The sequence below is a fragment of the Lepidochelys kempii genome, chromosome 10, assembly GCF_965140265.1.
Source record: "Lepidochelys kempii isolate rLepKem1 chromosome 10, rLepKem1.hap2, whole genome shotgun sequence".
Classification (NCBI taxonomy): Eukaryota; Metazoa; Chordata; order Testudines; family Cheloniidae; genus Lepidochelys; species Lepidochelys kempii.
The window spans coordinates 48,257,799-48,274,763 of NC_133265.1; the positions used below are offsets into that span (position 1 = coordinate 48,257,799).

The 16,965-nt window shown below is 47.6% G+C and overlaps 1 protein-coding gene across 1 annotated transcript; it reads right to left on the reverse strand.

The window, feature by feature from the left end:
* Positions 1 to 1,309: 1,309 nt before the first annotated feature.
* On the reverse strand, positions 1,310 to 12,832 carry SNUPN (snurportin 1). Its single transcript, XM_073303461.1, has 9 exons — positions 12,700 to 12,832; positions 10,603 to 10,768; positions 9,546 to 9,693; positions 8,818 to 8,922; positions 8,319 to 8,415; positions 7,476 to 7,573; positions 7,191 to 7,268; positions 5,706 to 5,786; positions 1,310 to 2,354 (listed from the first exon to the last, which is right to left on the reverse strand). Exons 2-9 carry the CDS (start codon positions 10,758 to 10,760, stop codon positions 2,025 to 2,027), a joined length of 1,095 nt encoding a protein of 364 aa, XP_073159562.1. The 5' UTR covers positions 10,761 to 10,768; positions 12,700 to 12,832; the 3' UTR covers positions 1,310 to 2,024.
* Between the last annotated feature and the right edge of the window lie 4,133 nt (positions 12,833 to 16,965).

Here is a 16,965-nt window from a genome sequence, read left to right on the forward strand (position 1 = left end):
AATTTCCCCCAACCAGTTGGATTTTGCCATCAGAATCTGAGATTCACAGAGAGCAACAGCATTATGTTTCATAAGCCTGTCACTAGTTTAGGCTACAGCAGGTCTTAGGACACTCATTACCTCACATACTTTCTCCATCCCTCACTGTGCAGGGAAGGGGGGGAGGGGTAGTACAGCCCTCCCACCGAGTTGTTTCACACTAATAATAAACAGCAGTTTGAAGAAGTCTGTAGCATATTCAAGCCACATGTTAACAACCAAATTCATTCACACATCCAGAGCGTGATTTCCTATGTGTGTGTGAATGAAGGGGGATAATAGGCCAACATTCTCTTCCACGCTGAGTTTTCAGTATAGTTATTACAGTTCCTGCTGCCCACTTGTATTATCAATATCAGCTGTACAATCAAACCACTACAAGCCACCTACACTCTTGGCATGGAAACCAGCATTTTCTGGGGAAAATGGGGGTGGGTGGGGGAGTATATAAATTGATCTACTATCTACGCATAAAGAATCATTCCTAGCATCAGGATGCTCATCACCTACAGTACATAATGCAATTTCTCTTCATAACCAAGCAGAACTATCATCATGGAGAATCAGGTACATCACCTGCAGTAGTATTTATAGTATGAAATTTCATCCAACTCTTTTAACCTGAGTGGACTGGTTGGAACCATCACTCGTTTGCTGTCTACATAACATAATAAAGAGTTCAAACCTGTGGGTTAGCATACTGGCCTTTTATCGCCAGTGAAAACCTAGTTTGAGTAACCAGTCAGTTGAGTTTGGTGGTCTCACCCTAGCAGATACTTATTTTAATCATAAAACTAGGGCCTGGTCTACCTAAAAATTAGATCACCTAGCTACATGGCTCAGGGCTGTGAAAAACTTCATACCCTGTACGACGTAGTTATGTTGACCTAACCCTTACCGCAGAGCGGTTGGGTTGATGGAAGAATTCTTCCATCAACCTAGCTGCTACCTCTCAAGGAGATTGGTTTAATATAGCGACAGACAACACCCTTCTGTTGCAGTACCAAGTGTAGACATACCCTGGTACATAGCAATGCAGTTGGAAGTCTGTATACAAGAGAGGGCTGGGACTGAAATAGCAGCGAGAGCACGAGATAAGGACTAAGGTGCATTGATAGAGTTGTGAAACTCAACCATACATAGTATTTTCCTCGTTTCAGTTAGTGCTATAAAGTGCCTGATCCAAAGATAATCAATTTTTAAATACAAAATTAAAAGATACCAGTTATCTAAATGATAATCCGTACTGTAAGAGAGACTGAAGAGTTAATTGTTTTGTGAAACATTTTATTCTACACATTCAACCACACACAAAAAAAATTCAGCCTGACTTGGGCATTTCCCCTACTGCAAAAAAGGGTCAGAGAATAAAATTATGCTGAGTTCTTTTTGCACATGGCCTTTTTTGGATACAGGGGCCTGTTCTGATGCAAGGAAATTCTGTTTCTCAGTAACATGTGGGTGTCAAACATAAAGCCTTCAGATTTTAGGCTTATAGTGCAACCTTTTGAAACTAGAATCAGACTGACCACAAAACTTTCATCGAAAGGGCCTTAAGTGCAAACCACTGGATTGGAGGTGGAAATGCCCCAGACTTTCAGCCTAATAAGGTGTGTCTGCGGCCTGGTATTTGGTGTTCAGTTTACAAACAGGCATCAGAATCCTGCTCCGAGAATGGAGTTTTGCCATGGACTTCAGTAGGAACAGGATCAGGTTCTAAATGAGTAACCATGCAGTTTGGCAAGGCTGTAATCCCAAGAGCAGATTTCCTCAGCAGGTAGGACTAATCATTAGCATCTCCACAGACTTGACAGTCTTTGCAAAAACTGTGTTAAAGCTGACCTATTTCCCTTAAAGGCACTTAAAACAGAGCCATCCAATGATCATCATTATCCTCCTCCCAGCCAGTATGAGCATCAGTGGAAAACGAGAAGGCTGCGCTGTGGCCCCTCACCCTCTCAATAAAACCAACTCATTACAGTAGTCTAGCTCTCCATCTGGCTTGCTGTCTCGACTTGGCTGTTGGGAGATTCTGCTGGACGAGGGGTAGACAAGTGTTCCAACTCGTAACGTCCGTTGTCAGCCACCTCCTTGGAGCTCAAGCATCCCTCCTCTCCTGCCAGCTTTTTACTCTTCTTATGCTCAATGATCTGCTGGAGCTGGTGCCCGGCGTAGTCTGGTTTGGCAGTTAGTGGATTAGCTGGCACAGTCATCCCAAGGATGTCTGATACCATGTAGGGTCGGAGCCAGCCCACCAGTGGGGTGCTGCCAGGGCTGTAGTGTGTTTGTTTGTGGTAGAAGAGGAGCCCATCTATCTGTAAGAGGCAGAGAGAGAGAGAGAGAGAGACAAGGAATGGACAGCATTTACATCAGGGGACAGAGGCATTTCAGGTGTAAGTATGCACATAGAGAGATCTGAAAGCAAATACATTTGACTTTGATGCTTCCCAGCTTTACTGATCTCTTTTCACTTTCAAGCTAAAACCACCAGACATTTTATTTGATTATTTCAGACAATGAGATAAACCAAGGAAGAGGAAAGTGGAAACCGAAGAGTTCCAATACTATCAGATTAGCGCCCCTTTTGATAGGAATACAGTTAAATGCTGAATGGGTCACGTCCATCAGATCATTAGAGAAACACAACAAATAGCTAGGCTAATGTCAGTTGATCAGCTAATATCAGTGGTTTTGGTTTGGTTGCTATGCTCCTGCACTGAAGAGACTCAGGCTGATTTTTAAGAAAGCAGCCTCACAGAAAGAACATTTCAGCATTTTTTGTTTGTTTGTTTTGTTTTTAAATTAAGGAATAGGACACCTTGGAAGTGATTAGTCAGAGGCAGTGATGCCAACCATTCCTGATCTGTCTTCTGCTCCTGTTCCTTCAGCTTCCTCATGCTCAATAAATTCTTAATGAATCCCGGAGGTAATGAATGTCCTTATCTCCCACTCAAATCAATGGCAGTTAAGGGCCCTCTGTACTTGAAGGATCAGGCCCTAAGTCTTTTGCTACCACTGCAATTCAAGCACTGAAGCTGGCTGATGTTACCTTTTAGCCTCTTTTCCATTTAGATTTACCCTGCACACTAAGGATTTTCGATTATCCCTTCCACTGATTCCCATAGGTGCACTTGGTCAGATTAGACCTTACCTTGGGATTTCTTAATGTTTGGGGTGGGGGGGCTCCTTTTAGCAAAGCCGATTGAGCTCTAAAAGGCAATTTGTGTGTGAGCAAAGAGGCTGTGCAGAATAACTGGGGAAGAGAGAGGGTTACTTGGTTATCGATCACTGTGGGGGCTCTGGCAGAAAAATCCCATGGACAGGGGACTTCTGTGTTAATCAAACATGAACCAAAGCAATGAGATTCATATTCTGCTTGGGCAAAATCCCTGAATATTCCGACTGCAAACCCACACATGGGGGAAGTAAGGGATGACTCAGGAAAAGAGAGCTCCTGCCGTGACCACACTTTGCCATGCAGACACATGTAATACGTTCCAGATAACGCACAGCATGCTGTCAATAAGAGGCCATACTAGCCACCCAAAGTAGGAGAGTCTTTAAGTAACTTCGGGACTCTGCTAGGTAGGGACCCAGGGAAGCTCCTTCAGTTGCATTCCTTTTATTTCAAGATTGCAGCACATGGGGAGAGTCTCAATAAGCTGGGCCAAGAATCAGACAGATCGAGACAAGTCATGTCCTCTCAAGAGTATTTTCTGTAAATTATTTCAGTTTCTATTTTCATTCCAGCCAATTTAATTTGCTGTCTGTCACTACACTGAATCACTGTCCTGACGCCAGCCAATTCAGAAAGAAGGTTAATGTTACTGTTTGCACAAGACTGAACTTGATAGGAAACTGGGAAGAAGGGACTTTTATTTTTTTGTGGCCAACACTTTCAAACTTGAGTGCCTCAAGTTAGGTTCAGACTTTGACACCTAAGTAAAAGAAGTTTGTGATTTTCCAAAGGGCCGAGTTCCTGCAGCTCCAATTGACTTCAACAGGATTTTCAATTACTTCCATCAGATTTGTGCAGGCTCAGCATCTCTGAAAAACAGACTCATAAATCACTTTTATTTAAGAGGCCAGTGGACTGATCGAAAGCCCATTGAAATCAACAGAAAGACTCCCACTGACCTCACTGGGCTTTGGATCAGGCCCTAAATTTGGGGTCAGAAGCTTCACTTCAGGGACAGAGGTTTGAAAAATTTGGCTAAACTCACTGCCATCACATTCAAGAAATCATTCAAATAACATGAGCGCTATACGCTCCTCCATAATTAACGAATGGGGAAAATTCACCTTTGCTTTCTTGAAGCAGCCAAACATAGCAAATTAATTTGGTTTTCACAGGATGCAGTCCATAAGAAGGCTTGGTCCACCTGTAGCCCTTATGCAAGTTTTAATTATTTTTGTCCCATGGATGGTAGCCACGCTACATTACAGGGACTTCATGAGCTCCCTCTGGTGGCAAATTTAACATAGTCGTTCATTCAGTTTTCTTTAGTGAATGCTTGGTGACCTATTTCTGTGTCAGTACTGGCTTAGGAAGAGAACTCAGAGCTACAGTTAGAGCCAAATTAGACAAGAGTCAGCTTGATGACCCAGCATGTTGATGCACTAGCCTTTCACGGCTGGAAACCTGGGGGAAAATTGTGACTGGGGTACATGAGAGAGTTTGATAGACTCAATTTCCCTCTCTGGATTTATTGAGAATTTCAGTGTCTTCCTGGTACTTTCTACTCCCCCTTCGGTGGGGTTACATTCTACAGCTCTTTTCCAGGGGGAGATGTCTAAAGGCAGAATTAAGCTTTCTGGCCAAAAATGTCCCTGAGGCTGCCAGCTTCTTCAAGTTTCAGCAGTCAAGAGAGCCTACTGGCTGAAGAATCATAAAGGCTTAATAGATGTTCTGTGCATTCTGCTCTTTGCTTAGTACAATTCCAGCACAAGACCTGGCACTGCCATTCAGAGGACTCAGACTTGCTGACCAAATCTGATGACTATCTTTGCCTTAACAAGAAGGCATCAGACAGTCAATTGTTACCAGCAAATCTAGCATTTGCTTGTCTGTATGTTTCAGTCTGCATTTGTTGTAATTGCTTACATGGGCCTAGAGAGCTCAAGAGATGCAGTTGAGAGTCAGTGAGGCATTTGGCTTGGGGTACTTGAGAAGAGCGGCTGTCTCCCTATCTATCTAGGTTCATATATGGTCACCATCACTGTAGCATCTAAACATCTCAGACACGGGTGAATCTGTCCTCACCACACGAGGCAGGGAAGTAGGGTTATCCCCGATTACAGATGGAGAAAAGATGCAGATGGATTAAGTGAATCGTCCAAGGTCATACACGGTCTCTGTGGCAGAAGTGGGAAATGACTGCAGTCTCCTGAGTCTCAGTCTAGTGCTTTAAACACGAGACCATCCTTTACTGTTGGTCCATTGTATGGGAACCAGGCTGCAGCTGAGTTGGCTTCCAGCATATCTGCAGAAGCCACAATTCCCAAGTAAAATTAGACATGCTGCCCCAAATGCAGCTTCTCTTCTTACAAAACATCCTTAAAGCCATCCCCCCAAACCCCTATACAACACATAGCTCCGTTGTCACTGAGCCATAGCATGGTCCCAAGTTCCCAGTCCCTCCACCGAAGTCAGAAACCCCTCTTACCTCAAAGGGGAAGTCCATGGCCAGCACCTTGCATAGGCTCTCTGGAGTGCAGGGGAAACTCTGCAGGCCCACAAATTTAAACTGAAAGAGTAAGAGAAAATTAGAGCAGTTCGTGCATTCTCTTCCACTGGCCATCTAAGTGTTGCAAAGCTTTGGGTTCTGGAGATAAAGCGACAGGACTTAATTGTTCAGAGGTGCCGATTACCTGCAGTTCAAGTCAATGGCACATGCAGGTGCCCACCACTTCTGAAAACCAGCCCAATGATCTTTTTGTTACTCCTGTTTCAGCATGAGCACAAGTAGCATCTCTTGAATGTCGATGAACATATTCGCCACTGACATAAGATGCGTATCCAGTGAAATCAACAGAGATGTGCCCACTTACGCCTGCAGTGAGTTTAGCCCCAAATCGCTCTTTCGGAGCATATCACTGATCGTACAACCAGCTCCGCCTGGTTGACGGTTACTAGTTTCATAGCCCCACAGGGGTGCATGGCACCATATAAATCAGACTCCCGGCTCTGAAGAGCTTACAATCTATGGGTTCAATCCTAGAAAGACTTACTACCAGGTACAATACTTCCCACTGAGAAACCCTACTGAAGTGAATTACTCGTGGTGGTGAGCACTACACCTCGTAGCAAGTGTTTATAGGAACAAGCTCCATGTTTCTGTTTGCTCAGCAGAGACCTGGGCTGGCAGAGGGTTTGGGGTTTTTTTAACCTCCTTTAGACCATGGCTCACAAATGCAGCAGAACCACTTTAATAGAACAGGGTACAAATCTTCTGTCAACAAGGTGCTTAACCACATGCCTAACTTTAAACTCATGAGTAGCCCTCTGGATTTCAAAAGTGAGAGTATTCAGGAACAACTGTTCAAAATAACAGCTCAGTGATCAGGGGCCTTTGATGTGTTGTCATCATCTCTCATTGGAGTCAGTGAAAGTTGAGGGCACTCTGTACTGCACAAAAACTGGCTTCATCACAGCCTCAGTCCCTTCGACTTCATGCATTCAGCGCAGCTCAGTAAAGGAAGGGCTGGTGCTTTATGAATCTCTGGTTCTGCCTCAAACTCAACCTCTCAGACAGAAAGCAAGTTGTTGAGAGCAGGTGAGGCTCTCTGCTAACACCAAAAGAGGATTCCTATCGGAGAGGAAACGCGCACTAATGCTGTCCCCGGGGAAACCTTGCTGGTTTTCCTTTACATCTGCATTTCAGTCAGGGAGACTAAAAGTGTCGTTGCAGTCAGTTAATACCCTGCAGCCCAGATCTCCTCCAGCACTTAGGGTGGAAAGTCCAGGTTTAGTGTTTTTAAAATGTTTTGTTTATATCCTGAATGTGTATCTCATTTCATCAGAAGAACATTTCAGTGACCGAGTAGTGACACGTGGAGGATCAAACCAACGAACATACCAAAACACAGCCCATTCTGAATAGGAGAGTTAAACCCACACTCTCCTTGTGCTCTGGATACAAAGGACTTACTGGATTAATTCTGCTTTTCTCTGCCAGCCCTTCCTCTTCTTGTATCTTAGAATGAAGCCAATAGAATCGGAAATCTGTCTGGAGAAGGGAGAAGACACACAGGGTAGTGATCATCCATCCCAAACACTAGGGAGTCTACTATGGTGCCTCACGGCATCCACCTACTGCAGATTCCACTGAATCCCTGATATCTGACACGGTTCAGAGAACGAACAATACAATGAGGCTCCCTCCAGTAAGGAGGGGGGTTGAATGCACTGGCTAGGGTGAGGAAAGGTCCAGTACCTGACAGTCATAAACAGGATGCCCCCTCCAACACATCACATCAAGGATGTAGTACGTCTGGTTCACTTCGCTGTAGATACAGTCCAAGATCGTGTAGTCTGTACATACAAACACAGGTGATCCATGCATGGAGTGTTACAGACTCAGGACTACATACTACAGCTCTGACACTATCGGACTTTTACTACGGCTTGGGCTGGAAGAACTCTGCCCAACGCAGCAAAATATGCAGAGCAATCTTCGCTCCCATTCCAGCTTTGGAAGCTACTGCAATCGAATCCAGCACTGACCTAGCTCATAGGGGCACAGGAAAGACACCATTCTGCTGACTGGAGTCAGGGAACATGCAGGGCAGACTGCTAGGCAGAGGAACCAAACTGTAATGAGGAAGCTATGGATCCACTGGAAAAGACTTCCATGCATTCACAACCCCTCTTAAATAACAGGATCAATGCAACTTCGTGTAATATTAGGAAGGGCAAGTTATGGGGACGGACACACACTTTACCCATGGGAATACTAGACAGCCTACCAGTGCAGAGGGACTTGTGTTAACACAGAGACAGCTCTGGCTTTTAAGTGGGAAAAGGATATGGAGGTTGTGAGCCTGAGTTCAACCATGTCACACTTCTCCCAGAGAAACTGATCTCAAAATAGTGAAAAAATACCCCAAATATTCCCCTTACATCTCACATCATGATGTAAATGGATAGACACGGAGGCTGGGTTACCCTCTAGCCACAAGGAAAGCCTAGTCCTGCTGGGGCAGCTCATGACTTAATACACACAGAGAAGCAGGCCAGGTCTCTCATACAGATTTTGAAGGCCTCTTCAAATCATTACCTTTCCCAGTTGCCGAATTGCGCCTGTTTCCCCCTGGCAAGAGGGAGGGGAACCTGTTGACACAAAATCCACTCTTGGTGTAAGCTGCAGTGGAGCCCTGCAGGGAAATGGAGAAAGTCAAAACTGCCCCTGCTGCTGTTACACTGCAAGCCACGGGTCTGACTGTACTCAAGGCTTTAAAACACAGATCCAGGTACAACCCCAGACCTGTTCCATGTACCTTACAAGACGGGACTGTATTTTAACAACATCTGGGGACCACTGTATTGAAACCAGGCCCCACAGCATAGCTGATTTTAGATATACCTCCACCGACATCAGTAGCAAAACTTCCCTAGGAGCAGGATCGGGCTTTTTGCAGCATTGGCAGGAAGATGACTACCAGAATTCATGGACAAATATCTGATTTTATTAGGATGGACGGACGGGCACACATGTGCATGCACACAGAGTTCCACTACTGTGCTTTGTGTGGTTGATATACACTATGATCTCTTACCCTGGATGCCACAATCAGTGCCCTTTTCCCCATGGGACACATCACCAGGATCCATTCTTGTTCCAGATCTGGAGGGACATCAATCAGCCACTCGGATAGCATTAGCTGTAGGGTTACATAACAACACTGTTCATGACGACACTTGGGAACTGAACAAATACTTAGAGGTCAAGAAACACAAATAATGGCCCTGCTTTCTCCAATTAGGCCTAGAACTGCATCAGTGACTTATAGTTCACAGCCCCATGCATCTAAATGGACACTTACGTGGCTATCCGACCTCTTTTTAATAGCACTGAACAGTCCCATAAGGAATGACAGAAGGTCTCACAGTGAATTGAAAGCTGTGGGTGTCAGTCAGTTAAAACATTTATAAGAGTGGATTTATAACAGGGGTAAGGAAATGTGTTGCTACTTTGGGAAACACTTTCACTCTACCTTACTTACCATCCCTACTAAAATTTCACCATTGGATTGGGCATCCACCCACACATACTTACCCTTGCGGTTTTCATTCACACACACCTCCCCCAACCCTGCAGTTCTGCCCTGACTGCAGATGAGCTTTCACCTGTTGCCCATAAGCGCTGTGCACGAATGTACGCAGTGCTCACCCCTGCATGCAGACCACACTCACCCCATACGTGCACTTTCCCACACAGACACATGCGCACACTTATTCCCAGTAGCAGGCCCATCGTTTCCCTGTGCTATGTATCCCTGCTCACTTGGTTAGCATAGCGTTTTGGCAACTTCTTGCCCACGTCAACGTCCATATCCTCATTGCCTGCATCTTCACCTTCCTCCTCCTCCTCAGCTCCAGTCCAGTCATCCTCTGCCAGTCTCCTGGCATGGTTCACATAGTCCAATCGCTTACTGCAGGAGAGAACAGAGAAACGCATTTCCCTCTTTGAAAGGAGACATGGCCATTTCCACCCTCCCACGCACCCTGGAATGCTGCGTCTGGGTCCAGTGAGCAAGGCGCTGAATACATGCGCTTGTTAAGGGAATCATACAAGTAGCCAATCAGGATTCTCAGCTGTGCCCTTTGAGACCATCCGCACACGAGCCAGCCAGAATACCAGAACAACAACTGTTTTCTAACTTTAACAACAGACTGTGGGTTGTGGAGCTCCGACGTCTATCCCCCCCTACACAGCTCAGTGCCAGAGTTATTTGGCCTCTGCCTTAACATACCCAAAGCATGAGCAGAACACACAGTAATCGCACATCCTGTCACTGAGCATTCTTATTCTGGGAAGACACAGCTATAAGGAACCCAAGCGGGTCATCCTCAAAGCTGCACCTCAGAACATGTTCCCGACGGCACAGGGATGCCCCACTCTCCATATCTGCTCCGATTCCCACGCATGCTCTCCCCTTCCCTCCATGCAAACTGCCATATAGGCTACGCACTCGGACACGCCATGTGGAGTTATTCTTCTAGCTCCGTGGATTCTAAGCAACTATACATTCTCACAGCAGTACCAAGGGACCGTTCCTGACCCACTGGTACCAGCCTTCCCCCATCTCCCAGCCCAGCAGCTACACGTGATAGCACTAGTGCCACCCTTCGAACACGCCAACCCCTGGGTAAGTGCTGGAGGCACAACAAAGCCAGCCTTCACATTCACAGGGCACTACAGGGAGTAGATGCCACATAGCAAAACACCATGGATAAAACACCTGGCCTACAAGATCGGGGCAAACAGAGACAAGCCCCTAGAGCAGCTCTAAAAGGATCACCAGCCAAGGGGAAAATGCCATCAGTTATGGGACCCTTACGATTTCTGAAGTTCCAGAAGCCGCCGTCTCCTCTCTGCCTGCTCCAAGGAACTGTACTTGGACTTGTACTGTGCCAGTCGGGGGTGAGGGGCTGCTGGGCTGTTCAGGTCCTGAGACACTGCGAAGCTGGAAGCTAGTGCCTGGTTCAACTCCTCCATTTTACTACCTGGGAGAGAAAAAGCAAACTGAGTGGCATGTTAGGCAGAGTTCATTTCCTCCCGCCTGAGCAGCTTGGAACGGCTCCCCAGACCCTCAGCAGCCAAAGGAAGCAGAAAGAAGAACGGTTGGCTGGAGAGGAGGGAAAGAACATGGTGTTTTACAACCCAGCTGAAAGGACTGCAGGATGGGTTAGGAGAAGGGGGTGGGGATGGATAAACAGAACGAAGGGGAGCACAACACACAGATGGAGAGGGTGTAGCAGACAGAAGAGGAGAGCTGGCGATGGGGCCGGGAGAGATGGCAGGATAGTATTTAACTCTTCACATTGTCAAAGCAGTGTGCAAATATTAATTAACCCTCCCAGCCAGTCCAGCGAGGTAAGGAAATAGCATTCCCACGGCACAGGAAATTGTGGGGACAGAGGTTAAAGCCAACACTGTCAAGCACCTACATAAAGGTGAAGAGAGTTCAGAGGTTCTGAGCACCTGCCACTCTCATGGATCTCGATGGGAGACTATGTTTGGTACTCAGCCCCTCAGGACACCCGACCATTTAATTAGATGCTTCAGTATGGAGGACAATGGAAGTCTGGAAATGTGGGCTCAGGAGGTGCAGCTGGGAACAGAACCCAGGAGTCCCCATGCCCTGCCCACTAAACTGGACCATGCTGTGGCTCTATGGGGGAGAGGAGTGGAGAGATGAGGGGAGAGGTGGATCAGGGGGAATGGAGGAGGAGAGGGGAACAGGGAGTGGGGGATAGAGGTGGTGGGAGTGGAGGAGAGAAATGGGAACGGGGTAGGGAATGGAAAGGGGTAGTAGAGCAGGGAGGATGGGATCAGAGGAGGCGGGAGAGGTAGCAGGGAATGGAGGGGTGGGAGGAGGAGAACAGAGGTGGGGAAGGAGGGCGGTGGGTAGTGGGAAATGGAGGGGTGGAAGGAGGAGAAGGGGGGTGGGATGGGGGACAGTTGGGATGGGGATGAAGAGAGCGGGGGAGGGATGGGATCAGAGGAGGGGGTGGGTAGTGGGGAATGGAGGGACGGGAGGAGAGCAGGGGGAGGAGGGAGGGATGGGGATGAAGAGAGCGGGGGGATGGGATCAGAGGAGGGGATGGGTATGGGGAAAGGAGGGATGGGAGGAAAGCAGGGGGAGGAGGGAGGGAGGGAGGGGGATGGGGAGGAAGAGAGTGGAGGAGGGATGGGATCAGAGCAGGGGGTGGGTAGGGGCAAAGGAGGGATGAGAGGAGAGCAGGGGGGAGGAAGGAGGGATGGAGCGGGGGAGGGAGGGGATCAGAGCAGGGGGTGGGTAGGGGCAAAGGAGGGATGAGAGGAGAGCAGGGGGGAGGAAGGAGGGATGGAGCGGGGGAGGGAGGGGATCAGAGCAGGGGGTGGGTAGGGGCAAAGGAGGGATGAGAGGAGAGCAGGGGGGAGGAAGGAGGGATGGAGCGGGGGAGGGAGGGGATCAGAGCAGGGGGTGGGTAGGGGCAAAGGAGGGATGAGAGGAGAGCAGGGGGGAGGAAGGAGGGATGGAGCGGGGGAGGGAGGGGATCAGAGCAGGGGGTGGGTAGGGGCAAAGGAGGGATGAGAGGAGAGCAGGGGGGAGGAAGGAGGGATGGAGCGGGGGAGGGAGGGGATCAGAGCAGGGGGTGGGTAGGGGCAAAGCAGGGACGGGAGGAGAGCGGGGGGAGGAAGGAGGGATGGAGCGGGGGAGGGAGGGGATCAGAGCAGGGGGTGGGTAGGGGCAAAGGAGGGATGAGAGGAGAGCAGGGGGGAGGAAGGAGGGATGGAGCGGGGGAGGGAGGGGATCAGAGCAGGGGGTGGGTAGGGGCAAAGCAGGGACGGGAGGAGAGCGGAGCGGGGAATGGAGGGCTGGGATCAGGGCCGGCCGGGGCGGGCGCAGGGCAGCAGAGCCCGGCCCGCCCCAGCTCGAAGCTCCGCTCACCGGGCCGCGCTCCAGCCGAGCCAAACCGCCGCCGCCACGAGGCCGCCGAGGCTGGTTCCCGGCGGGGCCGAGCGGCCTCCTGCCCGGCGTGCCTGGCCCCGCCCCGCTGCCTGCGGAGCCTCCGCCGGGCCGCGGGGGAGGCTGCAGCGCTGCCAGGCCTGTGGCGCCGGAGCCGAGGGAGGCCGGCGGGCGGGCGGGCTTAGGCCCAGCACGGACAGGGCCGGGTGCGGAGCCGCCGCTTCCCCGGGCTTTCCGCGGCTAATTACTCGGGGGAGGGGGCTGAATTGTGGGTGCCCGTGTCGCCCCCCCCCCCAGAGCTGCTGTGCGCAGGGCGCTGCAGGGGCCCAGCCGAGGAGACAAGCCGGAGCCCGCCCTGCACCGTGCTCCAGCCGGCCCGGGGGTGGCAGCGGGCAGAGGCCGCAGAAAAGAACAGCCTCGGATGTCAGCCGCGAACCGGGGCGGCGGCTGCTGTGACCTGGCCCCACGGCGCTTGCCGCGTCAGGCCCCGATCCTGCCACCCCATCGAAGTGCTCACGCGCCTTACGCCCATTGGCTTTAGCACCTAAATCCCTTTGGGGCGCTGGGCCGCAGAGCGCGAGAGTAGGCCGCGGGTGCAGCTTAAATCGGCTCGGCAAGGGGTTACACTGTGGTCACTAAATGTCCGCTTCACCGCACACATACAAACTGCTAACACAATATTCCCATCAACAATTATGGAAATTTGCAGATAGGCAAAGTGAGGCGAATGGCGCTTGAGAACTTGTGTTTAAGGATCTTTAATTTGTGTATTTTGACATGCGATGTTGACAGTCTGTGTCTTAAGGGTTCTAAAGCATTCTTTTTGAATCTCAACCTTTACTGTCATTAGATAATTGTCTGACCTCCCCACCCCATCATCCAAGCCTCCCGTAATCTGCAACTGTGAAAATTTAAATCGATACAAATCTGAAAAAAATGCTCAAAAATAAGCATATTACTTGTTGAAATTATAAAGAAAAAATAGAATTCTGCCATTAAAGCATTTGCAGGATCGAGACCTAAATAATACTTACCCTGGCATCCTTAATGTGTCCCATTTCTGGTTCATTTTATAGGGCCTCATCCTGGAAATGCTTAATCTCCTGGGTAGCTTTGCTTGTGCCAGTTCTCCCATTGAAGTCAGTGAGACTACTCAAGGCTGCTTATGTCCATAAGAACATTCAGGATCTGGCCCATAGGCTGAACTCTTCAGGGAAGAGACAGTGATGTGCCCCAGGTTCCACAAAAGTGGAATAATAATAATGATTAATAATAAATGTCCAAGTTAAATGAGTCATGATTAAAGCAAATTTGGCCTGTGATGCCTCTCCACACAGATTTGCCCTTCTTTACTTTATTATGTGTACAGCACCACAGACATATGCTCCTTTGCAGGAGGAAAAATACACAGCAAACATAATCCTGGGCCTCCAGTGCAGACTTTGTAAAGGCACAAATAGATACCGTGTAAATGACACTGGTAGCAGACAGGTTTCAGAGTAGCAGCTGTGTTAGTCTGTATTCGCAAAAAGAAAAGGAGTACTTGTGGCACCTTAGAGACTAACAAATTTATTTGAGCATAAGCTTTCATGAGCTACAGCTCACTTCATCGGATGCATTCAGTGGAAAATACAGTGGGGAGATTTATATACCTAGAGAACATGAAACAATGGGTGTTACCATACACACTGTAACCAGAGTGATCACTTAAGGTGAGCTATTACCGGGGGAGGGGCGGGACCTTTTGTAGTGATAATCAAGGTGGGCCATTTCCAGCAGTTGACAAGAATCTCTGAGGAACAGTGGGGGGTGGGGGGGAATAAACATGGGGAAATAGTTTTACTTTGTGTAATGACCGATCCACTCCCAGTCTCTAGTCAAGCCTAAACTAATTGTATCCAGATTGCAAATTAATTCCAATTCAGCAGTCTCTCGTTGGAGTCTGTTTCTGAAGTTTTTTTGTTGAAGTATTGCCACTTTTAGGTCTGTAATCGAGTGACCAGAGAGACTGAAGTGTTCTCCAAATGGTTTTTGAATGTTATAATTCTTGACGTCTGATTTGTGTCCATTTATTCTTTTACGTAGAGACTGTCCAGTTTGACCAATGCCCCTCTGCCAATGCCCCCCCGTTCTCCTGCTGGTAATTGCTCACCTTAAGTGGTCACTCTGGTTACAGTGTGTATGGTAACACCCGTTGTTTCATGTTCTCTATGTATATAAATCTCCCCACTGTATTTTCCACTGAATGCATCCGATGAAGTGAGCTGTAGCTCATGAAAGCTTATGCTCAAATAAATTTGTTAGTCTCTAAGGTGCCACAAGTACTCCTTTCTGGTAGCAGACAGCAGGGTTGGGTTGCGATGGTTGCACACTTTGGCCTTGTGGGACCAATGGATTGTTAGGAGCAGAGCTGTGGGATATTTCAATTGGGTGGCAATTTAAAAAAGTGCAAAAAAAATTAGTTCCGAGTCGGACCAATAACAAACATTTTCCAAATTTTTGGCAAATTGAAAAGTCAAGACTATAACAGGGTTCAAAAAAGAACTAGATAAATTCATGGAAGACAGGTCCATCAATGGCTATAGCCAGGATGGGTAGGGATGGTGTCCGTAGCCTCTGTTTGCCAGAAGCTGGGAATGGGCGTCAGGGGATGGATCACTTGGTGATCACCTGTTCTGTTCATTCCCTCTGGGGGCACCTGGCATTGGCAGAAGACACTGTTGGAAGACAGGTTTCAGAGTAACAGCCATGTTAGTCTGTATTTGCAAAAAGAAAAGGAGTACTTGTGGCACCTTAGAGACTAACCAATTTATTAGAGTATAAGCTTTCATGAGCTACAGCTCACTTCATCGGATGCATTCAGTGGAAAATATCTGATGAAGTGAGCTGTAGCTCACGAAAGCTTATGCTCTAATAAATTGGTTAGTCTCTAAGGTGCCACAAGTCCTCCTTTTCTTGTTGGAAGACAGGATACTGAGCTAGATGGACCTTTGGTCTGACCCAGTATGGCCGTTCTTATGTGAAAACCTATTTCATTTCAGGTCAAGCAAAATGTTTTGTTTAGAATTCAGACATGTTTTAACACTTTTGAACTTTGAAAAAAAATAAAGGAAATTTTGAAACAATAAAGTCATTTCATACCAATTTTTTTTTCATACCAATTGATTTTTTCAGAATAGTTTTTCTTGGAAACAAACTTCAAAACTGGCATGAATTCGCAAAATGTTTTGGTGTAGCTGAATTTGCATTTTTCAGCAAAAATTTTCAACCAAAAACTTTTGGCCAGCTCTTGTTTAGGAGTGATTTGAATGATAAAAGAAATGGCCTGATTCTGTAAGGTGCTGAGTTCCTCTTGGGAGATGCTGGATGCCACCACTCACACTACTTTCCATAGGAGTTGAAGGTGCTCAGCACCTTGTGAGATTGGGCCCTGAGTGAAAGTTGATTGGTCCAGTGATGAAGGCATGAAGTTGGGAGCCGGTGAAAGAGACAAAGGGCATTCTGTAGTTATTTACACCACCACAGAATTGGTGTAAAATTTGCATAAGGTGCAAATGACTAAACAAGGTGCTGGATAATGCTGAATCTGGCCCTTTAAAGCTGACAGGATTGAAGTTTGGGAGCAGAGCTCTAAAAATCAGCTATTAACCACCCTGCCATGATACTGTATGAAAATATCTCATGTAGAATCTGCTTATGCAAATCATAGCGAACCAACCAGCACAGACCACCCTATAAAAATAAAGCTTTTTGAAGGTGATAACAAACAAAACAAAAGAACAATTAGTACCTGAAGCTAGGATGTATAAAGCCAGAAAATGTGTGTATTAAAACATAGGTGTTGGACTGATTAAAGGAGAGCACACTGTTTCTCTTGGCTAGGTCCTCACAGACTTCACTTTTGTTTACTTCCTATAAAGTAGGATGAGTGGATGAGCTGAGAAAGTTGAGAAACTCACCCCTTTCCTTGTTTCTTTGTATTTACAGTCTCAGGTATCTCACTAGAAATTAACACAGTATGGACCGCATTCAGACCTCCAGTCAGCAGGAGCAGCTCCATTGGCTCTGCATTTTGCCTCCTGCACACGGTCTGAATTCAGCTCCATGTGTCTCAGTGAACGCACCAGCTTTTGCGTTCAATAAAAATGATAAAGCACTAAACAAAAACTAAATAGAAGGAGCCCCAGTCTTTACGTGATGTTCTGTTCCTGCGATCACACAGGGCACATGGAAATACCAGTGTTTCCT